At 57.1% G+C, this 27,627-nt stretch overlaps 1 protein-coding gene across 2 annotated transcripts in view; it reads left to right on the top strand.

Moving 5' to 3' along the window:
* The window catches only part of HMCN2 (hemicentin 2), a 145,774-nt gene that overhangs the window by 104,873 nt on the left and 13,274 nt on the right, over positions 1-27,627 (top strand). The window contains exons 63-87 of one of the 2 annotated variants that reach the window (XM_046023021.1): positions 1,288-1,374; positions 2,379-2,522; positions 2,610-2,769; positions 2,857-2,981; positions 3,394-3,577; positions 5,943-6,040; positions 6,539-6,805; positions 7,382-7,563; positions 7,994-8,075; positions 8,173-8,309; positions 8,861-9,002; positions 9,096-9,240; positions 10,028-10,155; positions 10,729-10,885; positions 11,554-11,675; positions 12,464-12,628; positions 13,877-13,984; positions 14,216-14,350; positions 14,717-14,851; positions 15,330-15,520; positions 16,446-16,659; positions 17,588-17,722; positions 18,295-18,485; positions 19,980-20,061; positions 26,653-26,922. In XM_046023021.1, coding sequence (XP_045878977.1) covers positions 1,288-1,374; positions 2,379-2,522; positions 2,610-2,769; positions 2,857-2,981; positions 3,394-3,577; positions 5,943-6,040; positions 6,539-6,805; positions 7,382-7,563; positions 7,994-8,075; positions 8,173-8,309; positions 8,861-9,002; positions 9,096-9,240; positions 10,028-10,155; positions 10,729-10,885; positions 11,554-11,675; positions 12,464-12,628; positions 13,877-13,984; positions 14,216-14,350; positions 14,717-14,851; positions 15,330-15,520; positions 16,446-16,659; positions 17,588-17,722; positions 18,295-18,485; positions 19,980-20,061; positions 26,653-26,922 — 3,786 coding nt within the window. The remainder of the gene's footprint in view (positions 1-1,287; positions 1,375-2,378; positions 2,523-2,609; positions 2,770-2,856; positions 2,982-3,393; positions 3,578-5,942; positions 6,041-6,538; positions 6,806-7,381; positions 7,564-7,993; positions 8,076-8,172; positions 8,310-8,860; positions 9,003-9,095; positions 9,241-10,027; positions 10,156-10,728; positions 10,886-11,553; positions 11,676-12,463; positions 12,629-13,876; positions 13,985-14,215; positions 14,351-14,716; positions 14,852-15,329; positions 15,521-16,445; positions 16,660-17,587; positions 17,723-18,294; positions 18,486-19,979; positions 20,062-26,652; positions 26,923-27,627) is intronic. The other variant, XM_046023022.1, reaches the window with a different exon arrangement.

Here is a 27,627-nt window from a genome sequence, read left to right as displayed (position 1 = left end):
CAACCCTGTTGGCCCTTGAAATCCCAGTGCTGACAGCCATTCCCATGGGGGCCCGAAGGCTCCCTGTGTTTGTGGCCCCGGTCAGCTCCCACGAGGTGGACGGATGCACGGTGGGTGCCGGGGGCCCAACCGGCCTGACCCCAGACTTGGCGTTGGCCTGCAAAGCTGTTCCTCCTCCTGGAATGCGGCTCTGTCCGGCCCAGCTGCTGGTCACCCCCGTCCAGGCCTTCATCCCTGTCCAGCTCTCTTCCTCTCCTTCCCACCCTGGGGTCCCAGCAGGACCCTCCTCTTGTCAGCTGGGGAAATACCTCTGGTGCCCGCCAGCCCTCTGGTCCAGCCTTTCCTATTCCGGCCACCGCGGTCCCCCTGCCTCGTGAGGGCAGCGGCCCCCACACTGGTCCTGGCCCGCTCCAGGCGTCCAGGGCCGTCTCCACACAGTGAGGAAGGGGTCTCGAAGTGCAGCTCTGATGGAGTCACTTGTCCACTGAAAGCCTTCGGGCCACAGTCCTCAGAACCACAGCCTGGGAGGCCCCGTGGGGCCCAGCCAGCCACCTCCCCCTTCCCCACACCGGACCTCACGGACCCAGCTGCTCTCGGCTGTTCCCACACGCCCTCCTCTGTCTGTCTGTCTGTCTGTGTCTCCCTCCCCTGACCCCCTCTCCCAGTTTCAAAAACAGCTTTATCAAGATGTATATACCATACGATTTACCCACTTAAACTTATAATTCCATCGTTTTGACTATATTTGCAGACCATCCCCACAACCCACCCAAAAGCAACCCCTTACTCATTACTTCATGCCCCCCATTTCCCCCCAAACTTCCCGCTAACCCCTGCGCCAGGCAGCCCCTGACCCCTTTTCTGTCTCTCTAGATCGGCCTGTTCTGGACATTTCATGTCACTGGAATTATACAATAAGTGGCCTTTTGGGACTTACTTTTCCACTTAGCCTGCTGTGTCTAGGGTCCATCCCTGTCGTAGCGTGTGTCTGTTCCACAATCCTTTTAAGTTAAATTAAATGTTTTTCGGGGTGCCTGGGTGGCTCTGTGGGTTAAGCCTCTGCCTTCAGCTCAGGTCATAATCTCAGGGTCCTGGGATGGAGCCCCGCATCAGGCTCTCTGCTCAGCGGGGAGCCTGCTTCCCTCTCTCTCTCTCTGCCTGCTTCTCTGCCTACTTGTGATCTCTCTGTCTGTCAAATAAATACATAAAATCTTTAAAATATTAAACGTTCTTCATTCTTTTTTATGGCTGACTCTTCTACTGTGTGACTATATCATCCGTGGTTAGTCCTTTCATCTGCTGGTGGACATTGGGGACCCCCCCACCCCCAGGGCATGCTGGGAAGGACATCGGGGATCCCCCCCACCCCCAGAGGTGCCGGGAAGGTTCGGGGATGAGTGTGCGTGGGGCGTACGCTGCCCTTTCTCTTCGGATTACACCTGGTGGCGGGGCCGCTCTGGGCCGCGTTGTCCACCTCCTTTCTTGACGCATGTGCTTTCCTCCCCGAAATACCCACCCGACCCCCCTGAGCCCCTCCACTGGCCGTTCACACCCCCCTAGTCCAGCTGGGATCTGCTCCCTCTGAAGACGTGCCTGACCCCTCCAGGCTCTGTGGGGGGCTTCTTGGGGCTGGTCACGCAGGATCACGTGTGTCTTGCTGTCTCTGATGCACGCGGAGCCCCTCGAGGCCAGGAGCTGAGCTTCACTCGGCTTCGAACCCCAAACTCACAGCTAGACACACAGTAGCTGCTCAGAAGCCTTCGTGTTGAGAGACTGGCTGTGCCAGTGAGGCCCTGGGGTGGGGGGTGGCCTGGCCTGGGCTCAGGCAGAGGAGCTGCTGGAGAGAACGGGGGCCATGCCAGCCTGGAGCAGGGGTGCAGCCCGAGCAGAGGCCCTGGGGTGCCCCTAGCAGGACCTGCACGGGGACCAGGAAGCAGTCAGTGGGTGGCTGGTCCACCCTGACTGGAAGCGTTAGGAGGTGGGGATGGGGTGGGGGTGGGGTGGGGGTGGGGAGGGCCCAAGTGTCCACAGGAAGAGGAGCGATTCCTGGACACTAAAGCGAGTGTGACATCTTGGCAAGAAATGTCCCCAGTGGAAGGAACTAGAGAAGGGCTCCAAGGCACAGAACAATGAGAGACCCAGCTGAGGAAGGTCGTGATAGAGTCGGCAAGAGACCCTGCCCCTGTCTGGGCCTCAGTTTCCCTGTGAGCCCAAGAGGCCGGCGGGTGATGCAAAGGTTCCAGGGGTCTTGTGAGTGTGGGGGAGGGGCACCTGCTCAGGGGAGTCATGAGACTGTCGTGTCTGGGCCCAGTGGTGGCACCTGGGGGAGGGGGCAGGTTGGAACGGGTGAGGGCCTGGCACGTCTCTGCACCCCCCAGAGAGCAGCGTGGCGCATGGCGTGGTCTCCCGTGGGGGCCGCCTCCAACTGAGTCGCGTGCAGCCCGCCCAAGCTGGGACCTACACGTGCGTGGCCGAGAACGCCCAGGCCGAGGCCCGCAAGGACTTCGTGGTGGCCGTGCTCGGTAGGTCTGCGCCCTGTGCCCCCCATGTGTCCCGCCCCTGCCCCAGCCCGCACCGGTCCCCGGGCCTCACCACAGCGCCCGCCACAGAGGCCCCCCAGATCCGGAGCTCGGGTGCCAGCCAGGAGCACAGTGTCCTGGAGGGGCAGGAGGTGCGGCTGGACTGCGAGGTGGACGGACATCCGCCGCCTGACGTGACCTGGCTGAAGGACGGTGGCCCACTGGACCGGGGCGTGGGCCCCCACCTCCGGTAAGACCTGGCCCGTGCCCGCCGGGGGCCCCAGGCAGCACCTGCGGACCCTCACATGCCGGCCCTCGGCGCTCCGTCCCCCCGCAGGTTCTACCTGGATGGCAGCGCCCTGGTGCTGAAGGGCCTGAAGGCGGAGGACTCGGGCGCCTACACCTGCGTGGCTCACAACGCCGCCGGGGAGGACGCCAGGCTGCACACAGTGAGCGTGCTGGGTGAGCAGCCGAGGGGCAAGGAGAAGTGGGGGCTCTGCCATCCCACAGCTGTGGGGCCTGGCCACGGGGAAGGGGGGGACCACCACTGGGGCATACGAAGGGTGATGCCAGGGCCAGGATGCAGGAGACCTGCCTCAAGCCCCAGCCATGCCCGCGCTATGAGCCAGGCCACCCTCTGACCTCTCTGGGCTTCTGCATCCCATTCTTAGACCAGAGACCCAAGCACTCCAGCCGCGGGCTGTGACGGGAGAGTTGGGGAACGGGGGAGATGCGGACGGAACCCTGGGGTCTGAGAACCCCATACAAGGTGGTTGGTGCTTCCTGGCTTTGACCCAAGAGGAGCCCATCTCCCCTACCTAGACCCTCTGCCTAAACCCCTCTCCGCCCCCTTTTTCTCTCTGCTCACCCCCAGTCCCTCCCACCATCGAGCAGTGGGCCGAGAGCTCGGGGACCCTGGTGAGCAGGCCTGGGGAGCTGGTGACCATGGCCTGCCCTGTCCGGGGCTCCCCGCCCATCCGAGTGAGCTGGCTCAAGGACGGCCTGCCCCTCCCGCTCTCCCAGCGCACTCACCTCAGCAGCTCTGGCCGCTCCCTCAGGTAGGGAACAGGCTCCCTGGCCCCTGGGCCGGCAGATCCCACACCCACTCCTCGGGCAGCTTGGATTTCAGAACGCCTCTGAGTGGTTTTCAGATACAAATAATATAGACTCACAGAGGTTTATGATGGGGGGAGAGTGAGCCCCCACCCAAGTAGAACTCCAGAGACCCTCAGGCTCTTACAGCCCAGGGAGGGAGGCCCAGATCCAGATCTGGGTGAGGATACCTGCTTGTATCCAACTCAGCCTGCCCTGGGGCGTGGGAAATCAGGGAAGGCTTCCTGCAAGAAGGTTTCTGAGCAAGCCTTCACATATTCCTCAGCCTTTTGGAGCGCCAGCTTTTGCAGGCACAGTTCCAGGCGCCGGGATAGAGCAGAGGGCAAAGCAAAGTCCCTGCCTGGCAGCCGCTTGATCAGGGGAGGAGAGTGGAAATTCAAGCGCTATGACAAAGGAATGCCACCAGGGATACGCGCTCTGAAGAACAAAGTGGGGCAAAGAATAAATGGGAGGTGGCAGGGAGGCTGGAGTTTTAGGGTGGGCAGGGATTGGCGCTCGGAGAAGGTGATATTTGCACAGAGGTGGAAGGAGTTAAGAGAGGGAGCTGGGTGGATTCCGTGGGGAAGAGCTTCCGGGCGGAGTGTCGGAACAGCAGGTTCAAAGGCCCTGAGGTGGGCATGTGCCTGTGTGTTCAGGGAATAGGGTGGGTGGGATTCAGGGGAGACCAGGTGACTTAGGACTTGTAAGTCCTTTAAAAGACCTGGGTTTTCCTAAGTCCTGGTTGGGGGGCAGTGTTCAGGAGAGAAGCCTTGAGATATGATTTATATTTTTTATTATGGTAAAATACACATAAAGCTTATCATTTTAACCATTTTTAAGTTTATGGTTTAGGGACATTAAGTACATTCACACAATGATCCGACCATCGCCCCTATTCCTCGCCAGAACTTTCTCATCTTCCCAACCTGTAACTGTGTCCCCATTTCGCCCTGTGCTCCCCCTATCCTTGGCAATCCCCATTCCTGTCCCTATGAACTTGACACCTCTAGGGATGTCAGTATCCGTGGAATTACACAGTATTTGTCATTTTGTGACTGGCCTTCTCCCACTGGGCGTCATGTCCTCCAGTCCCCTCCGTGTTGTAGCAGGTGTCAGAATTCAGAATTCCGTTGCATTTTAAGACTAATATTCCATGGTATGGACAGACCATGCCTTGTCTGTCCCTTCATCTGTCAACACGGGGACATAGCCATTGCTCCCACTTCTTGGCTACGGGGCCTAATGCTGCTGTGAACATGGGTGTGCAATTGTCTATTCAAATCTCCAAATACTTTGGGGTTGTGACTTAGGTTTTCAGAGGAGCTTTCTGGCCGCTGGGTAGACAAGAGACCGTGGGGCCAAGAGCAGGGCGGGAGGGGGGTGAGGAGGAATCGCAGTGCTCTGCCTGGGTCACCGCCCTGGTGTGGAGGTGTCAGAGGTGGGAAGCGGGAAGAATGGAGCAAGGCTCTATGGCCTTCATCCAGGAACCTGGCAGAATGAGGTCCACAGATGGTGTTTTCTGAGATCGGACCACAGTGGAGCTGGGCGAGTTGAGGGGGAGACCCGAGTGCTATTTGAATGTGTTGGTTTGAGAGGGTCTTGGGCATCCAGGGAGGAGGCGAGCCAGGTGTTTCCTACTCCACAAGGGAGTTCGGGGATGTAGATGTTCTGGGATTGTCACAAACAGGTGGTGGAGGCAGCCAGCGGCCCCCCCTTGTTCCCGCCCCCCCGAGTGTGAGCGAGGACTGCACCCCCGGCGGCTGGTATTAGGATGGGTCTTGGTTCCCAGGGAGGAGGAGCAGGCAGGAGGACGGGGAGCGGAGAGGAGACACTCCAGGAAAGCGTGCTGTCCCGGGAGCCAAGCAGAGACAGGATTCGGGGTCCCTGGGGGACATTAACAAGACCAGTCGGGAGGGACGGTCAGGCCAGAGAGACCGCGAGAGGAGGCGGGGACCACAGACAGACAGACAGACAGGGGAGGCGACTCTGGTGAGTCCTAAAGGTGAAAAGGAATGGTCTAAAAGAGGGATAGGGACAGGCAGGTGTCCCACTCCTTGGGTGGCACAGAGTAGCCCGCTGAACTGGGAAAGCAGGAAGTCTGGCTTTAGAGGGAGGGGAGTCAGAGAAAGCAGCAGAGGACAGGGAGCCTGGGGCTTTCCTCTGGGGGCACCAGGGAGCCAGGAAAGGGGGGTAGGCAGAGGCCCGGCCTGTTCAGGTGGGAGGCTCCGAGCTGCCTCCCTGGCAGGTAAGCCGCCGGGGGACAGGAAGAGAGAGGAACTGTTTCCATGGAGTCCCCCCCTTTTTCCCCTCCACCCTTCTTGGGGGGTTCAGGATTTCCCAGGTGCAGCTGGCAGATTCTGGTGTCTTCACCTGTGTGGCTGCAAACCCAGCCGGCGTGACCAGCAGGAACTTCACCTTGCAGGTGCATGGTACGGACCGGGAGCTCATTGTGGGGGGTGGGTGTTGGAGAATAACAGCATCCTTTGGCCTCTTAGGGCACGAACACAGAGACTCGGTCTTTGATTCATTTGGCTGCTCTCATTCATGCATCTCGCAAGCAGCCGTTAAGACACGGTGGTGTGCCAGGGCCTTACCAGGCACCGGGATGTAGCAGTGAGCAGAGGCGACCCCTGTCCCCAGGAGGGCAGTGCAGGAAACAGCTCTGTAAAGAGGTGATCACTATTCCAGGCAACTAGTGGCACCAGGGGAAGGACAGGGAGTGGTGGGAGCACAGAGGAGGGCCCTTCAGTTGGCCTGGAAATTCAGGGAGGGCTTCCTGGAGGAGGTGAGGTCTAAGCTGAAGACAGAAGAGAAGGAATTGTCCAGGAGAAGGGCATTCTGACCTGTGTGGGAACAGCCTGTGTGAAGGTCCAAGCGTGACCTGCCATGGAATGAAGGGACTCTGCCCCCTCTTTTGCCCTGTTCAGTGCCTCCTGTCCTGGAGCCGGTGGACTTTCAGAATGACGTGATGGTCGTCCGTGGCTCCTCGGTGGTCCTTCCCTGCGAAGCCCAGGGAAGCCCCCTCCCCCTCGTGTCATGGATGAAGGATGGGGAGCCCTTGTTGCCCCAGAGCCTGGAACAGGGGCCCAGCCTGCAGCTGGAGACAGTGGGAGCTGGTGACTCGGGGACCTACTCCTGCGTGGCCGTGAGCGAGGTGGGGGAAGCCAGGAGGCATTTCCAGCTGACAGTGATGGGTGAGTCCTCTGCCCCCAAGGCCAGCTTCTCTGGGCCTGGGTGCAGAGTGGGCCTCGGGGGGGGGGGGTGATGGACAAGGCGTGTGTGGGGGGGGTGAGTCCCTTGATGGATCTCCCCAGGGGCTGACGCCTGGGTGCAGGCTTTGGGGGCGAGGCAATGTCATACGGGATGCTGACCTTGCTGCTACATAGAAGGCCTACGTGGCCCTTCATTCTCCTGGGGCCATGCCCCTCAGCTTTGTCCCTCAAGCCTCATAAAGCTGGGACAAAGAACCCCTGAAATCTAGAGGCAGGGTCCTAAGTCTCAGGCATGAGATTTTGTAAATTTTGTGCCATATCGGAAAGATACGTTGTCAGTTGTCTCCTCCCCGCACCACCCCCCACCCCGCCGCCATACCATGTGCTTGCTGGTTTTAAAGCACAAATAATTGTCCCAGGCAAAGGGGCCCCTGGTTTCTAGTGTCCTTGGCCCCATCTGTGGTCAGCCTCTAGATGGTGGGGGGGTGGGAGATGGACCCCAGCTCCCAGGGCCCTGCGTGCAGCTGCTACGGCTAACCCCGGCCGGGTATCTTGCAGATCCCCCCCACATCGAGGACTCAGGCCAGCCTGCAGAGCTGTCGCTGACCCCCGGCACCCCCTTGGAGCTCCGCTGCGATGCCCGGGGTACCCCCCTGCCCAACATCACCTGGCATAAGGACGGGCAGGCCCTGAGCAGGCCTGAGGACAGCAACAGGGCGCTCCGGGTGGAGGGCGTGCAGGTGCTGCTGGCCCCTTGCTGTGGGATGAGTCCGGGGGAAGGGGAGGCAGGGGAGAAGGGCCCTGTAGCACTTGGCCTTTAGGCTTAGCTCTTCCTTTGTGTGGGGTGAGCATGTGGAGACCTACCCACCTGGGCCCTGCCCTCAAGAGCTCCCAGCCAGGTCAAAGCCAAGGCTGATGCAGAAACAAGAGGAGAGCTGGTGGAGTCAAGGGGGACTTCCTGGAGGAGGCAGTCTTTGCTCTAGCCATAGAGCAATGGTTAGGTGGAGCTAGAGAAGAAGCATCCCAGAGGGGAATGATCGGGAAGGCGGGGTGGCCAACTCAACCAGCCTGAGTCTGAATCCTTGGTCCTTAGTTGTGGGAGACCCAAACCGGATCGGGGGGTGGGCAGGCTGGGGCTGGAGGCAGCGGCTCACACTGCCCCGTCCCCAGGTGGGCGATGCTGGGCTATACACTTGCCTGGCCCAGAACCCTGCTGGCGAAGTTGAGAAGAGCTTCCGGGTCAGGGTTCAAGGTAAGGAGGGGGTGCCAGGGCCGAGGCAGGAGAGGAAGGTAGGATGGGGCCTGCCGGGACAGGTCCGTCTCTCACAGCCTCTCTGCTGCCTGCCTAGGTCCCCCCCACGTTATTGGGCCCCGAGGCCCCCGCTCTGTGGTCGGCCTGGCTCCGGGGCAGCTCGTTCTAGAGTGCTCAGTGGAGGCGGAGCCGGCCCCGGAGATTGAATGGCACCGGGATGGCATCCTGCTGCAGGTAGGTGCCGGCTGGGGACCTGGGGACGCTACCTTCTGTGCCGCTCAGGCCCTGGACCCTGCAGCCTGGATCCTCGGTGCTGAGGGGTGGCCCCCGCTCTCCTGGTCCTGCACTCCTCTTATTACTGTCGTGCCCATCTTCTGGATGGGGACACTGAGGCAAGGCTGGGATTTACACCCTGGCTTCTGATGCCTCTCTGTGTGCTTCCCATTATACCTCCGAGCTCCACACAGTGGCTGGGTGACCCGGGGCTCGTTATCGAGGTTCTCTGTGCTTTCCCCCACCCCCGAAATCGGGACCAAGGATTGTAGTTCTTCTAGGAGCTCTAGCTCCTGACCCAGGCCTGAGGCCCCTCCGCAACGTCCCGGACGGGCAGAGCCCGGGGGTAGGAGACTCATTCCCTCCCACAGGAGCCTGTTCCCCGCAGAGGGGTGTCAGTTAAGCCACTGTCCTGCCCCGCTCGTTCCCTGGTCCTCTGTGCCCAGTGCCTGGGGGCTGACTGGCGCTGGCCCAGCACTAACGAGCCTCTCTCGGCCCTGCGGACTGTGCAGGCGGACGCCCACACCCAGTTCCCGGAGGACGGCCGGTACCTCCAGCTGCAGGCCCTGAGCACGGCCGACGGGGGCAACTACAGCTGCACGGCCCACAACGCCGCGGGCAGCACCAGCGTGGCCTTCCACGTGGACATCCACAGTGAGTGGGCCTCCGCTCCCCCACCCACACCCGCGCTGGCCCCTCCTCAGGCCGCAGAGCCCGGCACCCACTCCCTCCGTGCCCCTCCCCCAGCGGTGCCCACCATCCAGCCGGGACCGGCCGCGGTGAACGCCTCCGTGAACCAGACGGCCCTGCTGCCCTGCCAGGTGGACGGCGCTCCCCCGCCCCTCGTGAGCTGGCGGAAGGACGGAGCCCCCCTGGATCCTGCCAGCCCCAGGTGGGACTGGGACCATGAGGGGCTCAGGAGCAGCTTCTAAGCAGAAACCGCCTGAGCAGTTGGCATGGGAAGGTGGCTGTGTGGCCAGCGCATGGGTCTTCCCAGAACCCAAGAAACAGGCTTGTCCGGGGCATTGAGCGCGTCAAAAACCCCGGGTGTCCGTCTGTCTGTCTGTCTGGTTTTGACTCTTGGTTGCTCATCTCTGTTTCTGTGGGAGGGGGCTTCATGCCTCTGTGTGTGTGTGTGTGTGTGTGTGTGTGTGTGTGTGTGTGTGTGTCTCTCTCTCTCTCTCTCAGGCAAATTTTCTACACCTTTCTCTGTAACATGGCAGAGACACCCCCCGCCCACCCCCATCCCCCAAGTTATGGCTTCTGAGCTCAGGCAGCCTGCAGAGCCTTGAGAACTGCCTGGCAATCCCAGTTTCCAAGGCAGAATATTCCGCGGGTCCAGCCTGAGTCCAGCTCAACCCCAGTCCCGCTGGCCCTGGGAAGGGGCAGTCCTCAGATCTGGGGGACATATGCTCAAAAGGGGGGCTATCTGGATGCTGTTGCCTGCTGACTCTTAAGGAGAAGTTGGGCCCAGGTGGGACTGCAGGAGGCCCCCTGATGTGCGGAGCTGCCCATGGCCGTGACCTCCTCTAACCTTGGCCTCATGGATGCAGCACTCCAGAGCTAGCACTTTTCCTGCAAGGAAAGCCAGGGGCAGAGGAGCCGCCCCCAGGGTCCAGCCCCTCCAAGGCTCTCCCTAGGCTGCTGGTCTCCATGACAACCCCCTCCCTCCATTCCAGGCTGCATGTCCTGCCCGAGGGCTCCCTGAGGATCCAGCCAGTCCTTGCCCAGGACGCCGGCCACTACCTCTGCCTTGCGTCCAACTCTGCGGGCTCCGATCGGCAAGGCCGCGATCTCCAGGTCTTCGGTAAGTGGACAGGACAGGCAGGTTCCTTGCCTTCAGCATCCATCCCCTGTCTGGGCCGGGTCCAGCCTGGTTTCTGGGTTCCTCCTTGCTGTCGGGAGCCAAGAGCAGTGGTCTCTCAGTGTTCTTGACAATGAAGCCTAGGAGTAGAACTTGGGACCACACATACTCAAAAGACGCCTCTTTATTTTATGCATATGGCACGCACATTTAACGCTATACTATTGCGTTGAATGGGCAAGATAGAAAACATTTGAAAGAATAAGCTTCAGAATCATTGTACCAGACTGTCTCATCTCTTCTCATTCCAATGGATCCCCTTGGTGGAAGCCACTCTGCTGGGCGCTGGCCTCGGGCAGGGCTGATGGGTAATGGGACCCTGACGGCTATATTCAGGGAGAGCGGGTTAGAAGGCCACCAAATGGGGGGTGAGCAAAGGTCCCATCACCCCAGATTAGGGAGCCTGTTGGAAGATTCCTGCAGTGTCTCCTGCCTCTCCGCTGCCCGCGGAGGACGGGTGCCTTGCCCTTGCCTCCATCCTGCACCCTTGTCTCCTGGTGACTGTTTTCTCCCCAGAGCCTCCAGCCATCACCCCTGGTCCGTCCAACCTGACCCTGACTGCCCACACCCCTGCCTCACTGCCCTGTGAGGCCAGCGGCTCCCCCAAGCCCCGGGTGGTCTGGTGGAAGGATGGACAGAAGCTGGATTTCCACCTGCAGCAGGGTGCTTACCGGTACGCAGCTGGGCCTCGGGGTGGTACCATGAGGTGCTCAGGGTGGGGAAGGGGGTGCCCGTTCCGTGGTAGGGAGTCCGGTCAGAAACAAGGCAGGGAGGCACTCGGGTTCTCAACGAAGTCAGTACCAGGGTCTGTGTCCTGACCTCAAGGGTGTAGAAGGATCTTCACTGAGATGCCCAACAAGGGGTTTAACACCATCAGTGCTCGTCTCCCCATTTCTCAAAGGCAACAGGTCATGCAGTGATCTGCGGGCACATTAAAGGGATCCGTTCACCACTTGATTCACCAGGCATCTCTCGTGTCCTGTGCCAGGCCAGCGCGGAGCTGTCCTCTCCAGCAGGTGCCCCGCCAACACGAGCTGTTCTGATAAGGGACTTAGACGCGATCACTATCGCAGAAGTTGTCAGAACTGCTGGGTTCAGAAGAAAACACAGAGGGTGGTAGAGAAGCACAAGCATGGACATTTAACTTGCCCACAAGCTCCACGGCCACACCTTTAAGAATAGAAACTTCTAGAAGGAATTTTTCTAGATTCAGACCAGGGCTGGTGGGGGGTGGGGGACAGATACCAGGGGAGAAATTAGTCTCAAGACAGCCGGTCCCCTGCATCCAGATTGCCGGGCGGGCAGGTCCCAGCTGGCCGACTGTCTGTCTGTCCATCCCAGGCTCCTGCCCTCCAACGCCCTGCTCTTGGCAGCTCCCGGCCCCCAGGACTCAGCCCAGTTTGAGTGCGTGGTGAGCAATGAGATGGGCGAGGCCCGCAGGCTCTACCGAGTGACCGTCCATGGTGCGTTGGAACAGGAAGAGGGAGAAAGAGGATGGGGACATCATGGGCATCTCCTGACCCCACCCACCTGCACACTGATGCAGACTCTAGCTCTGCTCCTGGCATGTAGGAGCTCTCAGGAGAGTCCACTCCCCAATCCAGATTATTCTAAACCACAATCTGACCTTGCCATCACTCTGGTGAAAATTTCTCCCTTCACGGCTGCACTAAGAATAGAATGCAAAGTGTCACCTGGGTCCACAGGGTCCTGTGCATGCTGGCCCAACCAGCCACCACCTCCCCTAACCCCCAGGTTCAGTTCACCCCAAGGCCTACCTCGCTCTGGGATCCGGTCATGCTGCTTAGCGTTTAGTTCCTCACCTCAGGGCCTTTGCATATGCCATTCCCTCTGCACATGCTGTTCCCTCTGTTCTGAGCACTTCCCTTTGCCCTTCACCCAGTGGACCCTTGCTCTTCCTTTAGATCTCAGGTTAAATGGCACTTTCCCCGGAGGCCTTCTCTGGCCTCCCCAACTCTTGGGAAGGCTCCCTTCTCTTGTGAACCACTCTGGAGAGACCTAGCTGTTATTCCTACAGAGAGCAGCTCATAAGGGTACCCCCAAGTCCAGCAAAAAATACTTCCCGAGTGAATGTGCCCTCTCCTCTCTTGCCCTTCCCTCCGTGGCCCTCCATCTCTAATGCTACCTATGTCTTAGTCTCTGTTGATAGTTCTCATTCACCTGGCCCCATGGCTGTGTGACTGTCCCCTGTGGACCTTGGTCGGGCGTCAAGCCTTGTCCTGCCTTACAGTGCCTCCCACCATTGCCGATGACCAGACAGACTTCACCGTGACCAAGATGGCCCCCGTGGTCCTCACGTGTCACAGCACGGGTGTCCCAGCCCCGGTTGTGTCCTGGAGCAAGGCAGGCGCCCAGCTGGGGGTGCGGGGGAATGGCTACCGCGTCTTGCCTTCAGGTAAGTAAGGGTGAGCCATGGAGAGCAGAGACTGGGAGGATCAGGCGGAGGGTGGAAACGCAGACCCTTGGAGCCTGGTGGCAGAGCAAGATGGAGCGTCCTGGCCTGGCTCTGCCATTCCCTGCTGTGTGACCTGGGGAACCCCGCACCCTCTCTGGGCCTTAGCATCCCCACTCATGCGCTAGCGTGTTGGTATCGGTCAGTGGTTCCCTGAGGTTAGCTGACACCGGGCCCGCTTCGTGGCAACGTGAGGAAAATGATAGCTACGTGAGCGTTTTCGTAAGGCTCATTTGATCTCATCAGAAGGATTTTCCTTTACCCTGAAATTATACTTTTCTTAATATTTTGGTGTTAGAAGTTTCTTTCATGAAATCGAGATGATAGGAGATGGGTGCTTTTGAAACATCTTTGCTTGTCAAAATTAAAAGTTGGCTACTTCAGCTGTGAAGTGTATGAGCCTGACGACTCACAGACCTGTACCCCTCGGGCAAATAATACATTACATGTTAATTTTTTTAAAAGCAGTTTACAAAAAAAAAAAAAGTTGGCCACTTTATGGGGATTTTCCAAATTACATTTGCTTGTTCATTGGTAAGCGAGTGAAATCCTAAAACCTGAGCACCACTGGCCAGATCTGCAGCTTTCAAACGCTTCCGAAGCAGTAGAAACCTTTCTTCTGACAATCAGTTATGGGGAAGCCCCTCATGTAAAAGAAAGCTGAGAGTCTGGTTCCATCTGGGGGTGAGGTGGTCCAGGAAGATTAAACTGGTGTTCGCTGAGCACCAGACTAAGACTAAGACTAAGACAAGTCTAAGGAAGACAGGGCAGAGGGAAGACAGATGAAGCAGTAATCTGGGAAGCCTTCCTGGAGGAAGCAAATTTTAAGAAGAACACAGCAAAGGTAGCGGGGTGAAGCCCCATGGAAGTATGGGAGAGCCAGGGATTCTAGGCAGGGCAGTGGCAGGTCCTGGAACGTCACATCCAGAAGTTTCTAGAGACCATCTTGTCTGATTCCTCATTGCACATACGGGGAAACTGAGGCCCCAGGAGTGGAGGAGACCTGCCCACAGTTATACTCCCAACAGGGAGCACAGGCAGGCCTCGAACCAAGGTTTTCCCATGCTGCTTACAAACGGGCAGGGAGGCAGGTGGAGTGGCCTGCAGGAGAGACACAAGGGCGGTGGGGAGAGGTAAGAGACATCTGTCCCGGAACGCCTAGCCCTCTCCATGTCCTATTGCCACCCGCAGGCGCCCTGGAGATTGGGCAGGCCCTCCCCATCCACACCGGCCGCTACACGTGCACAGCCCGCAACTCTGCCGGCGTGGCCCACAAGCACGTGGTCCTTACTGTGCAAGGTAAGCCTCTCCTGGCGGGTGGAGGGCTAGAGGCAGGTAGGGCTGGGTAGGGAGGGGAGGGCCCCAGGTTCCAGATGCCCAGACCTGCCTCTGATCCATGCTGCAATTCCAGGAATCCCCTGTTCCTTATAGAGGCTCCTCTCTCTGGTGCTCAGGCTCCCACCCCTGGTTGGAGGGGGTTGGGCATTAAAGGTGCCCCCAGGGACCTCTGTGGCCCTGTCCCCCTTGCAGCCTCCCCCGTGGTGAAGCCTCTGCCCAGCGTGGTCCGGGCACTGGTGGCAGAGGAGGTCCTGCTGCCTTGCGAGGCTTCGGGCATCCCCCGGCCAAGCATCAGCTGGCAGAAGGAGGGGCTCAGCATCCCTGCAGGTGAGTCCGCTTGGCACCAGCTAGGGAAGAACAGTTTGGGCCCGAGATCCTCCCGCTTGCCCCAGGAGGGGACGGGGTAGTGGGCGGGGTGAGGGGGGAGCTCTGCTGGAAGGTCCCAGAAAGCCCACGTGTCTTCTTCACCCCCTGCCCACCCATCTCTGTTCACCCGCCGGAGCGTGACACTCTACGTGAACATCCGTGGCGGAGTTGGGAGGCTGGGGAGGGGGCAGCCTAGCTGGGCTCTGGGGCTCTGTGCCCCCACACTTGCTGCTGGTCAAACAGAATGGCCAAGTGGCCCTCCTGCCCCTCCTCGGTGGTCCTGCCGCTCCAGCCACCAGCCCCCCGGTTTCCTCCCCGCAAATCCAGGAGCGAGTACCCAGGTCCTGCCCACTGGAGAGCTGCGGATTACCCACGCCAGCCCAGAGGATGCCGGGAACTATTTTTGCCTTGCCCAGAACAGCGCGGGCAGCGCCGTGGGGAAAACACGGCTGGTGGTGCAAGGTGGGCCCAGGGAAGGGGGCTGAGGCAGACCCCAGCGAGCCAGGGGCTCTGGTACCCCTGCATCCTTCCCTATCCCAGCGTGGCTTGTATTCCAGAAGGAACAAAGGGAAAAGCATCTTCTCCCATTTTGTGCCTGACGTCCGCCTTTAGACAGTAACTCGGGTCCCTCTGCCTCCTGTGACCCTTCATGAGACCGCGGTCTGGTCATCCCTCCTTCATTTTGGCTTTCCAGTAACAAAAGCTATTTCTGTCCCTTTAGCCATCGTGTGTGTGTTGGGATCACCCTGTCACGGCTTCACCAGACTCAACAGTCCCCAAATTGTCCAGACCATGGGCAATGGCTTGTGACAGAGCTGGGAGGCAGCCGATAGGGGTGGAGGAAGGGGCAAGGGGGATGCCGACAGCCGAGGGCGCTGGAACCAGGTCAGCCCACCCTAGCCGAGTCCCCATCCCCGAGCAGCCCTCCCTCTCCCCACAGTCCCGCCCGTGATCGAGACTGGCCTCCCTGACCTGTCCACCACCGAAGGCTCCCACGCCCTCTTGCCCTGCGCGGCCAGTGGCAGCCCTGAGCCCAGCATCACCTGGGAGAAAGATGGCCAGCCCGTGTCCGGAGCCGAGGGGAAGTTCACCATCCAGCCTTCCGGGGAGCTGCTGGTGAAGGACCTGGAGGTGAGCCTCTGACCCCGTGTGGAATAATAGGGACAACAGGAGCAGAAAACCTCTGCTGAGCACCCCCCCACCCTTCACCCCCTGTTTGTCATGCTCTGTGCTGAGCGCTATGCAGCTTTTAATCCCAGGAAGCTGGGGAAAGGGGATAATAATCCCCCAAGCCCAGATGAAGAAACCGAGGTTCATCATGTATCCAGTTTTCCCAAGACATGCTGTTGCCAAGGCACAGAACCGAGATTTGAACCTGGACCTCCACGGCTAATTCCTAAGGGAGGGAAGGAGCCCTGGACAGGGCTGGGGGGGGCGTGCAGGGGATGACTTTGTGTCCCCAGACTGTGCCTGGTTTTCTCCAACCTGCTCTTGTTGACCTGAGCCTGGAGTGTGGGTGCGAGCCCCGCCCCCCTTCCCCAACAGCTCTTAGATTCTGTCATCACAAATGGGCCTCTCTCCAGATGGATGGGTGGTGACTCGGTGGGTGCACCTGCTGCCAGGGGAGGGGAGTGTCGCAGAGTCCTCGGACCCTGGCGCACGGAGAGCTGGAGAGCACAGCGGCGAGGGCACCAGCCCTGCTCCAATGCCCCCACAGAACGTCCCAGAGCCTGGCTGAGCATTCTCTGCGAAAGGCACCCTACACGGAGCCTGTCCCAGGGGTGATGGGACCAGGGATGAACTGGTGTGGGTGAGGTCCCGAACAGGGGCTCCGGCACATTGTGGGTGTTGTTATCAGGGCTTGGACGGTTAGGAAGGCTGCCGGGGAGAGGCGCCAGCGAGCAGCAGGGAAGCAGAGCCAGTTGCTGGCTGCGTGAACTTGAGCGAGTCCCTTCACCTCTCTGGGCTGCATGCTCCAAGGGAACCTGCGGCAGAAGGGCTCCCTAGGAGCTGGGGGCGGGGGCAGCGCTCAGGTTGACCCCTCCTCTGCCCTCAGAGCCAGGACGCTGGGACGTACACCTGCGTGGCCGAGAATGCCGTGGGCCGCGCCCGCCGCCGCGTGCATCTCAGCATCCTGACACTGCCGGCCTTCACCACCCTGCCTGGGGACCGGAGCCTGCGCCTCGGGGACAGGCTGTGGCTTCGCTGTGCGGCCCGGGGCAGCCCGACCCCCCGCATCAGCTGGACCATCAACAACCGGCCGGTCACGGGTCTGGGCCTCCTGGGAGCGGGGGGGATGGGGATCCCGGGACTCCAGGGGAAGGGCAGACTGGCAGGGAGACTCAGCATCATGGAGAGGAAGAGGGTGTCTCCAGCCTTGGCCCTGTGCGGTGGGGAGCAGAGCAAACACACGTGTGGCTCTATGTGATGGGTCCCATGTCAGACCTGGCAAGAAGCCCCCTGTGAGAAAGACTCCACCCTGAGACCTCAGGGCCAGGAGGGGGCTTGTGTTACAACCGAGCATGGTGGGCCCCTGGGCAAACCCCTTTCCTGGTGGTGGGCGGGGGGAGGTTCTGTCCCAGTTAATGTTTAGAGAAGCACAGGGCCAGCACAGCATACAGGGTATACAGTAGGTGCTCATTAAATGTCTGCTGAAGTGATGAATTGCTAAGTCCCCTCCCTGGCGAAGTGATATTTTCAGATGCGCCTAAACTGGAGTCCAGGTGCTATGAAACATGCTCAGAAGCTCACCCTTGTGCACCTGTGAGGAAGGCTGTGACCAGACCCCACTGCCTCCCAGGGAGGGAGTCTGGGGAAGTGATTCAGCCTCTCTGAGCCCAGCTTCTTCATCTCGAGATGGAGATAACAGGGGTGCTGAGGGCGAACTGGTTTAAGGCAGGACGTGCCTGTTAATAGGCCCCCAAAGACCTACTCTCACCCGTGCTGCCAGCTCACGGTGTGGATTCGAAAATGCTAGAAGCCTGGTTCTTCCAGCCTCTTCCTAGTTCTTGTCCTGTGGCCTGTGCCTGCCATGAATGGGTCTGACGTAGTCAAGCTCCCACCGTTGAGAAGAGACACCCGTTTTCATGTCTTTGCCAAACACCTGCTGGTACCCCGGCCTGAGTGAAGGATTCAGGGCAGGAGGGGCCTCTGGTACCCTGGACTCAGAACCCTCCGGGCCATCTCTTTTTCTACCAGAGGGTGTGTCTGAGCAGGACGGGGGCAGCACACTGCAGCGGGTGGCCGTCACCAGAGAGGACAGTGGGACCTACGTCTGCTGGGCCGAGAACAGAGTGGGCCGCGTGCAGGCGGTCAGCTTTGTCCACGTGAAAGGTAGGGTGTGAGCCTGGTGGCCTCTCCTGGGACCTCTGCTCAACCTGATCTGTTGGTTTTCCTAAGAAATAGACATCCTGATCTCTGAACTAGTAACCACTCTAAAATAAATACATAAATAAGTAAATAAAATCTTTTAAAAAAAGAAAAAGGTTTTCATGAAGCAAGGATCAGGAATGTCTTAGTGTTGCTGTGTCCAAACAAGGTGACCTAATGGTTATGTAGTCTTTGTTTCCCAATGTCGCTGGCAGGTACTCTGCAGCTGGGACAATCCATCCATTACAGCAAGTACACGACACTCATCACCATGTCTTCCTTCCTGTGCCAGTCTCAGGCATCACTAATCAATCATAGCAGTCTCAGGCATCACTAATCAAACACAGCACTAGTCTCACTCCATTTCAAATCAGGGTTCCCGGAAGTCTATTTCACTTCACCCATGACCCATCCCTGATGCGTTGACTATTCACAGTCATGCTGGGCCAAGCAAGAGTTTCCAGGGATGGGTTTATGGGAGAAGCTGAGCCAGAGGGAACCTCCTTTCTGATATCTAGTCTGATGTCACCTTGCAGAAGCCCCCGTGTTGCAAGGGGAGGCCTTCTCCTACGTGGTAGAGCCTGTGGGGAGCAGCGTCCGGCTGGACTGTGTGGTCCATGGCGCCCCAGCCCCCGACATCCGCTGGATCAAGGACAGCCTTCCGCTCCAGGGCAGACGGCTTCACTATCGGCTGCAGAATGGCTCGCTGACCATCCGCAGGACGGAGGCAAGGCGGGACCCCATGCCTTGGGGTGGGAACAACCTACAGACTTTTCTGATGGCTTCAAAGGTTTCATCAGGTTACCATGGTCCCCTACAGTCTACAAAGCACCTTCCCTCCCATGACCCAGATTCTCCCCACCACTAACCCGAGTGACCCCCAGCCAGGGACTTTTCTCTGTGCCTCAGTCACCCTAGCCATTCCGTGGGGCTAATCGTTGTTTCTAACCCATAGGTTTATAGTAAGAAATCAGTGAGATGACCCATGCCAGGAATTTAACCATGACTGGCTCCTGGGTAATACCAATTAATGACACAGAGTAGACAAGTAGGAGAGCCCTATTTTACAGAAGAAGACACTGAGGCTCAGAGAGGCCCATGACCAGTAGGTGCCCAAAGCAGGACCTCATCCCAACTCTCCTGACTCCTGCTCTAGGCTGTTTCCAAAGCCTTGAGCCCTGGGGCAGGCTCATTCACCTTCCCTTCTGTGTCCCGAGTCTGAGTGGTCACGCAGACATCCACAATCCCATCCTGTCAGGCTCTTTTTAGGGGCCCTTGCTTTCCCCCACTGTTACCCGAGTCTCTACCATGGGCCGGCCACCAGTAGGTACATCTGCTTTGACGAGCATGATTTCCTGTCCAGTCTTAGCAGCCGTGATCCCCACTTTACCAATGGGGATATGGTACATACTCATCTGAGGACACGGCGGCGTATTTGTAATGAGTCCAGGACAGTCCCCAGAGGAGCCAGATCTGGTCCCATCCTGATCTGACCCCTGATCTCACCTCTTACCTGCATGATGGGCTGCCCCTGCAGTCCCTTGAGAGCGGCCTCCAGGATATTACCTTCTGGGCACAGACGGTGGCCTCAGGCTTCCCCCAGCTCCCGCTCCTGGTGGCCCTCCCGCTCAGAAGTGAATCTGAGCCGTGTCCTTCCTGGGCTTCCTCGCTGACCGTGGTGGTGGGTTTCCTGTACAAAAAGCTCCCCTCTCACTAAACTGGGGAAACCCCGCAAGCCATCTGCCCTCTGGAAGGCTCGTGGCACACACCCGCACAATAAAAGCCCCAAGAAATCCTGCAGCCAGAAGTGGGTTGTTGTCTGACTCAGTGTTTCCCAAACTTCCTTTTCCACCGAATGCTCTTTTCAAGGAATCCCTAGTAACGTGCCATAGAAGGAGACTTCATGGTACCCGGTTTGGAAGAGGGGGGTCTGAATCGTGCCTTTGCAGCGCGTGGCTCTGCTGAGGGCAACAAATCCATATGCTCTCAGTCACCACTACCCCCGCGTTCCAGGCGTGAAAGGGGCCGGGATCTCTTTGGATGTCTCTTGACAGGTGGTCCAAGAGGCTGTTCTAACGGACTCCACGAGCCCCTGGCTGGTTTATGCTCTAAGCTCCTCTGCTTAGATGGGTCTTGCTCCCGTCCCCTGCTCCCATGCCCTGCTGTCCCCCTCCTCCTGCTCTCCTGAACACCGTGCCCCCCCCTTCCACGCCCCCTGCAGATAGACGACGCGGGCCAGTACAAATGCATCGCAGAGAATGAGATGGGCGCGGCGGAGAAATTGGTGATCCTCGTGCTGCAGAGTGAGTCTTGGTCTCCCCCTCGCCTGAGCCCTGGGTGGGGACGGTGCAAGGTGGACACTTGGGTATGGAGTGGCCCTGCTGAGGCTGGGCTGGTGTGTGCCGGGCTGTCTGATCAGAATGGAGGGACACGAGGCAAGGCCAGGGACTGGGAGTTCCCTGACAAATACTCAGCGAGAACACACAGTTGAGGTCGCATGAAGTTGGACTTCCCAGTTCCCCAGTTACGGAATGGGAAGCACGGTCTGGGCTAATGAAAATCTGGGCGGGGGGCCCATTTATTCGAACTCACAACCATCCACAAGATCATAGTGAGAGCTCCTGGATTTGCCAAGCAGCTGGTAGTTCACAGAGTACTGTCTGAACCCCAGGGAAACCCTGTGAAATCGTCTTTATAGGCATGTTTACTAAAATATTTTATTGAAGATTAACACACAGGGAGAAGACATGTTACAAGGGCAGAGCTCGGTGAATTTTCTTTTTGAATCTTTTATTTGTTTATTTATTTACTTACTTACTTAGAAAAAGAGAGAAAAAAGAGAGCGCAAGCAGGGAGGGGCAGAGGGAGAGAGAGAATCTCAAGCAGGCTCCATGCCCATCACAGATCCTGACATGGGACTCGATCTCACGACCCTGAGATCGTGACCTGAGCTGAAATAAGAATCGGATGCTTAACTGGGGACTGAGCCACCCAGGTGCCCCTCATTGAATTTTCATAACGTAAACCAAGTTAACACGCCCCCAGAGCAAAAATAGAAAAATGGAAAACCACCAGCTCCCAGCCACTCCCATCATATCATGCTCCCTTTCCCGTCAATGTCCCCTGCCCCTGGTGACCCCTGTCCAGAGTTTTGCCTTTAAAAAAAAAAGTTACCTTGGGGTGCCTGGCTGACTCAGTCGGTAGAGCATTCTTGATCTTGGGGTCATGAGTTTGAGCCCCACATTGGGCATAGAGATTACTTTTAAAAATACAGTTTCGTTAAGATATATACCGCAAAATTCACCCCTTCATACAATGGGCTATTATTTCTCCTTAAAAAAGGAAGGAAATCGGACCCCTGCTACAACATGAACAAAAATAGAGAATGTCAAGTGAAATAAAGCAGTCACCAAAACACAAACATCGTATGATTCGGATTATTTGAGGTATCTCGAGTTGTCAGAGTCATAGAAAAGGAAGCAGAATGGGGGGGGACAATGGGGAGATGTGGTTGAATGGATCCGGAGTTTCAGTTTTGCAAGACGAGAGCATCCCAGAGGGGGATGGCAGTGAGGGTCACCCACCAGTGTGAATGCACTCCACTGCTCAATATACACTTCAGAGCAGTCAAGACAGTAGACTTTATGTGTCTCTCTCTCTCTTTTTTAAAGATTTTATTTATTTATTTGACAGACAGAGATCACAAGTAGGCAGAGAGGCAAGCAGAGAGAGAGGAGGAAGCAGGCTCCCTGCCGAGCAGAGAGCCCGATGTGGGGCTCGATCCCAGGGACCCTGAGATCATGACCTGAGCTGAAGGCAGAGGCTTAACCCACTGAGCCACCCAGGCGCCCCACCATGTGTCTTTTTTAAAAGCGAAACAATTTATCCATTCGACTGCAGCGAGCGATTCTTGGTGAATTTATAGCATTGTCCATCCACCCCCACGATCTGTTTCTATCACTCCAAGAAGCTCCCTCTGCCAGTCTGCTTGCATCCCCAGCCCTAGGCAACTGCCAATCTGCCTTCCACCTCTGTGAGCGCACCTTTCTGGAAACCTCATCTAAGTGGAATCCTGCGTAGTCTTCGGACTGAGTTCATTCACTCAACAATGTGTTCCAAGCTCATCCATATTATAGCACCTATCCACGCTTCACTGCATTTTATTGCTGAACAGTATCCATTCATCGGTTACTAGACATGGAGCTGGTTTCTGATTTGGGGCTGTTAGGAATAATGCAGCTATGAACGTCCCACTCAGTCTTTGTGCGGATGTGTGTCTCCTTTGTCCTGGGTAGGATTCCTAGGAGTGTATCCGGTTTAGCTAACTTTTCAGGAAACCACCCAACTGGCGGTACTGTTTTGCTTTTCTTCTAGCAGGTGGATGAGGCTTTGGGTTCGCTACATTGTTGCCAACTTTTTTGTTGTCTGTCTTTTCTGTTCAGTCATCCCAGTGGGTGCAAACTCTAATAACTAATGATATTGATCGTGTGTGTGTGTGTGTGTGTGTGTGTGTGTGTGTGTGTGTGTCATTCATCGATCTTCTCTGGGTGTTTTTCAGATGTTTTGCTCATTTCACAATTTGGTTGTTTGTCTTATGAATGAGTTCTGAGAGTTCTTTATGTCTTCTGGATACAAGTCCTTTATCAGATTCCTGATTTACGGATATTTCCCTCCATTCTGTGGCTTGTCTCGGCATTTTCCTATCTGTGCCTTGGAAGAGCAAAAGCGTTAAAATTTGACAAAGTCCAAATGTATCAATTTTGTATTTTACAGACTGTGTGCTTGGTATTGTATTAAAAAAAAAATACTTTGTCTAGCCCAAGGTCACCTTCTCTCCCAGAAGGCTGATAGTTTTCGTCGTTACATGGAAGTCTGTGATCCACTTGGAGTTAGTTTTTGTGTGAAATAAGGGTCTAAATTCCTTTCTCTTTCTTTCTTTCTTTTTTTTTTCTTGGCATATGGATATCCAATTGCTCTGTACCATTTATTTAGATCTTCGTTTCCCCAGGGATGTTTTAGAGTTCTCAAGTCTTATCCCTCTTTTGTTACCTTGATTACTAAGTATTTTATTATTTTTGATGCTATTGTGGATGGAATTATTACTGGTTTGATTTTTGGATTTTACGTCGCTAATATACAAAAATCCAATGAATTTTTGTATCTTGATCTTGGAAACCTTGCTAACTTTGTTTCTGAGCTCTGGTCATTTTTGCTAGATTCCTTAGGAACTTCTGCACATAAGATATTCTACACGTCCCCTAGGAGTGGAGACGGTTTTAGCTCTCCCTTGTCACTCTGGATACCTTTTGTTTCTTTGTACGGCCGCATTGTACTAGTCAGACCGTCCATGCAAGGGTGAGGAGAAGTGGGGAGAGCAGACAGCCTCACTTTTCCCCAGCTGTAGGCACGGAACACTCAGTCTTCCACCACGGGTTCTGCTGTGGGATTCTGCGGGTGCTTTTCATCAGGTGGAGGAAGTTTTATTTTCCTTGTAGCTTGTTGGGAGTTTTTGTCATGGACTGCAGGGGACCGGGGTGGGGGGGGTGGGTCTGGTTCCAGACAAGATGGCATTGTAGATGCGCTCCTCCCTCTTCGTCCTGCTGCGTACGGCTGTTTGGACTTCACAGAGAAGACAAACATTGAGAGAGAAAAGAAGGATTGAGTATGGATCTTGGGATCTGTGGAGTGACATGGCGGTAGATTCCCTCGTTTCTCTTTTTGCCTCCTGTGTCCTGGGCCTGAGAAGCCAGCCACCTGCGACTCCCAGGGAGCCCTCACACACACGCACAGAGAGCCCCCACAAAAGTCTGCCTCTCTTGCGGCAGGGCCAGGAAAGGAACAGCGTAGCAAGACGGGAAGCTTTCCGATAATGACCACTCTTGTTTAGCCTAACACCAGGAAAAGAACCGCAGCCCCACCCTAAGCCCCATCAGCGAAGCCCAGGTGGGTGGGGAACGTACACTTCCAGCCTTGCCCCCTGTTCCGGGCACCCCTGTGCCCCTCCTGGCGGGGGTGGCGTCAGGTGAGGCCAAGTGAGGGGCAATAACGGGTGTTCCTCCTACCCTAGCCAGAGTGACGTCAGTGGAGAGAATTGGGAACCGCGAACTCCCAGGCTTGCCCGGGAGCAGTGGAGCACCCCTCGTGTTCTGGGGTGTCCCCGGAGGCCAGCTAGGGAGGCTGGATGTCTGCCCTCACTTGACAGCGGTGAGGCAGCACCTCCTTTCCCTTGGCAGCAGCAGAAGAAACCTGCTAGGAAATAAGAACCAGAGGCTTGTTGTGCTTGGACTGTTCAGGATGCAGCTGAAACTCTCTCGTCTTCTCAGTAACAAGGAAACTCAACCTGAACGAGAGGAGCAGGTCCCCAGACAGCGACACACGGTAGAATAGTCCGACACAGATCTTAAAAGGGGCGTCGTTAAGAACGCCTGGCTGAGCAATTAGAAACATGCTTGAACCACGACAGCACGAGTAGGAGCTATGAAGCACCAACGGGAAGTTGTAGGACTTCATTGACAATAAAAGGAAAACCTCAGTGGGCAGGTGTAACCGCTGCATGAAGAGGACAGAGGAAAGAACTGGTGGTTTTGAAGATGTGACAATAGAATTTACTGAGTTTGAACAACAGAGAGGAAACAGACTTGAAAGAAACAAGGAGCCCAGCGGCAGAAATGTGTGGAAGGTTGAGATCTGACAGCGTGATGTCAGAGCCCCCGAGGGAAAGGAGAAAAGAGTGAGAAGTATTAAAGAAATGAGAGCTAAAATTTTGCAAAACTGCACTAAAGGCATAAGGCTACAGATTCAAGAAGCTGAGCAAAACTCAGACGGGATGAACGCGAGGAAATTCTGCATGGGACACATCACTGTCTGACTTGCTGAAAATTAAGGGCGAAGAAACTGAGGCTTCACCCTCCATCGATGCATCTGCGTGTGGCCGTGGAGTGACTCAGAGTTCAGGCAGTTCTGGAGTGGCCTTGGCTTTGACTCTTCCTGTCCACCCCCAACCACCCCCCAGATCCCTGCAGAGGTGCACATGGTCTGCGGAAGCCAGGGATGTGCGGAGAGCTGCTCTGGCCTTTCCAGGGCTCCCTCATTTCCAGGCTCTTCTCATTAAGCTTCCAGCTGGTCCCCTGCTTTCCTTAGACCAGTAGAGGTGCCAGATCCCATCTGCTTCCTGCCGGTTCTGCCCCTCTCCCGTTCCCTGACAACACCCCGGGTCTCTCAGAATATACCCGCCTCCTCACCTGCCAATCAAGCTGGTCCCTTGGGATAGCAAGAGCTGGGGGTTTCCTGGCCGGCCCCGCCCCAGCAAAACCACTAGGATGACCACGGTGGAGTGGGGGTGGGAGGCAGGAGCAGCCCCAGGCCACATACCTCCACCATTCTCGCCCCAAGTTCTAGAAGCTTCTCACGGGTAAATGATGCTCAATTTGTTGTTCGCCTTTCCTGGACTTCTAGAGCCCTGAAATAGTTGGTTTGGCTAGTTTTGTTAAGTTTTATATTTGGTTTTTGGGGGAGCGGACTTGCTGGCCTCTTCACACAGCAATGGCCGGCATCTTGCTCCTGCTTTTTTCTGACATTTGTTTCAATGAAACCCTATCGCATGTGCTCTTGTGCCGGGCTTCCTGGGCACGACACTGTGTGTGAGATCGCTCAGGGAAGGTCTTCCTCCATTCTCGGGGCCACGGTTTGCCTGCTGCCCGGCACTTCTAGGCAGTTAGGAACAGCATTGCTTCCGCATTCCAGCGCACGCCTCTGACGGCGTGGACACGCATCCACATTTCTGTCAGGGCATGGACCCAGGAGAGGCTGGGACACACAGCAGGTATACATTCCACTTCAGGAGATCCTGACTGCGGTAGGCTGATCTGTGGCTCCCAGTGACAGGACTGTGTCCTCGTCTCCGGGACCTGTGAATGTGATCTCACTTGGGAAAAGGGTCTTTGCAGACATGATTAAGTTAAGGATCTTGATGAGGAAGTTATCTGGGCTTGTCTTGGTGGGCCCTAAATGCTCTCATGAGTGCTTTTGTAAGAGAGGGGCGTGTATTTCTTATATACGGGGGAGAAGAGGAGGAGAATGAGGAGGAAGAGGAGGGGGGGAGGAAGAGAAAGGAGAGGGGGAGGAGGAGGAGGACGAAGAGGAGGAAGAAGGGGAGGAGGAAGAGGAAAAGACTGGAGGGACACAGCCTCAAGCCAGGGAACGCTAGAAGCCACCAGAAGTGGGAAGAGGCAAGAAGCAGGTTCTGCCCTGCAGCCTGTGGAGGAAGCAGACATTACCCCGTGAAACAGCTGGTTTGGGACTCCTGGCCTCCAGAGCTGTAAGAGAGCAGACTGTTGCTGTCTAAGCCCTGGCCGGTCCTTCTCCGTGGGGCTGCGCCTGCTCGCTCCCGTGCCCTCGGTGTGTATGAGTTCGCCTTACCTGGCCCTCACCAGCGCTGGGCGAGTGCTGCCTTTTCCTCGCAGCTGGAGGGTCCGTGGGAGCGAGTGGACAGGGATTCCCATCCTTCAGATGAGGAGACCGAGGGTCAGGGAGCCACTTGGTGAGACTCACCCGCGGCAGGGGACAGGGCCCTCCCTCCCGTCTCTCCTCTGGCACCAAGTAGAGGCACCACGTTGGAAACGCCCCTGTAATAGACCCAAACAGTGGACCACCAAAATGCGCTAGAAACGAGGATGTCATGGCCTGGAAAGGCACTTAGAGTCTGTTGCGGGCTGAGAAAGGGAGGAAGCAAGCAAGCAGCTATGAGCAGTGCGGTCATGCTCTGGGAAACAGTGTCTCGAAGGAGATGCTGTCAGATGACGTGATGATCACTTGTGAGTCTATTGTCCCCTTGTACCTCCGAAACACACACAAATAACAAAACGTTCCCTGAAGCTGCCCCGGGCCTCCCTCAGGTGCCCCGGTGTTCCGGGTGGAGCCCCAGGACGTGACCGCGAGAGCCGGGGAGGACGTGTCCCTGCAGTGCCAGGCCTCCGGAGAGCCGGCGCCCACGGTGGAGTGGCTGCGAGCGGGCCAGCCCTTGCGGGCCAGCCGGCGGCTCCGGACCCTGCCCGACGGGAGCCTGTGGCTGCAGCGCGTGGAGGCCCGGGACGCGGGCGCCTACGAGTGCGTCGCTCACAACGTCCTGGGTTCCGCCACGGCCCGGGCGGTCCTGGCCGTCAGAGGTACGGGGCGTCCCTGCTCAGACCGTGGGGGACAGAGGCGGGATCTCCCGGTCAGTGGGGATGTGTGTGTTGTTTATGGTGGATACGCCCCCCCATCCCCCACCCTGCCAGCTACTGGAATCTTCTCTTTGCTTAAAGTCACAAACTTGGGAGGAACCAGCTGGCAGGGACTGATGGGTCATCTTCCTTACCCTGCCCTTTACAGTCGGGGAAATTGAGGCTCCAAGAGCCCGAGGGCTGGCCGTTCGTACTGGATGGGAACCCTGGCCATTCCGGCTCACCGGGCACAGACGAGGGTCCTCTTTGGGGGATGTTCCACGATTCTGTGAAGTAGGCAGAATGAAACCAGGATGTCCAGGGTGCCCCCTTTGGGGGTCGCTGTGTAAAGTCTGAATTCGGCCCTGGTAGGGGGCGGTGACGGATGCTGCTTGATTAGAGACACTGGCCACCTTGGGCCTCCCCGTTCAGCTCCCAATGCCTCGGGCCAGATCATACTTCAAAACCGAGAAAAGGACTATCCTGAGAAACCACAGCAAAATGACTCCAGACTGCACAATGGAAAATCTCCGAATATTTCTCCGAGTATTTCTGTGTTTCTATAGCAAATACTCCCTACTCATTTCTGACCGCAGCCACGGCAGCCGTCACTCATCTGTCTCCACACCCACCATCCTGTTACTTGTCTGCATCTCCGTAGGACACCTT

Source organism: Meles meles, chromosome 11 (genome assembly GCF_922984935.1).
Source record: "Meles meles chromosome 11, mMelMel3.1 paternal haplotype, whole genome shotgun sequence".
Taxonomy (NCBI): Eukaryota; Metazoa; Chordata; class Mammalia; order Carnivora; family Mustelidae; genus Meles; species Meles meles.
The sequence above is the reverse complement of the archived record's forward strand: the minus strand, read 5'-3'. Positions and strand labels throughout refer to the sequence as shown.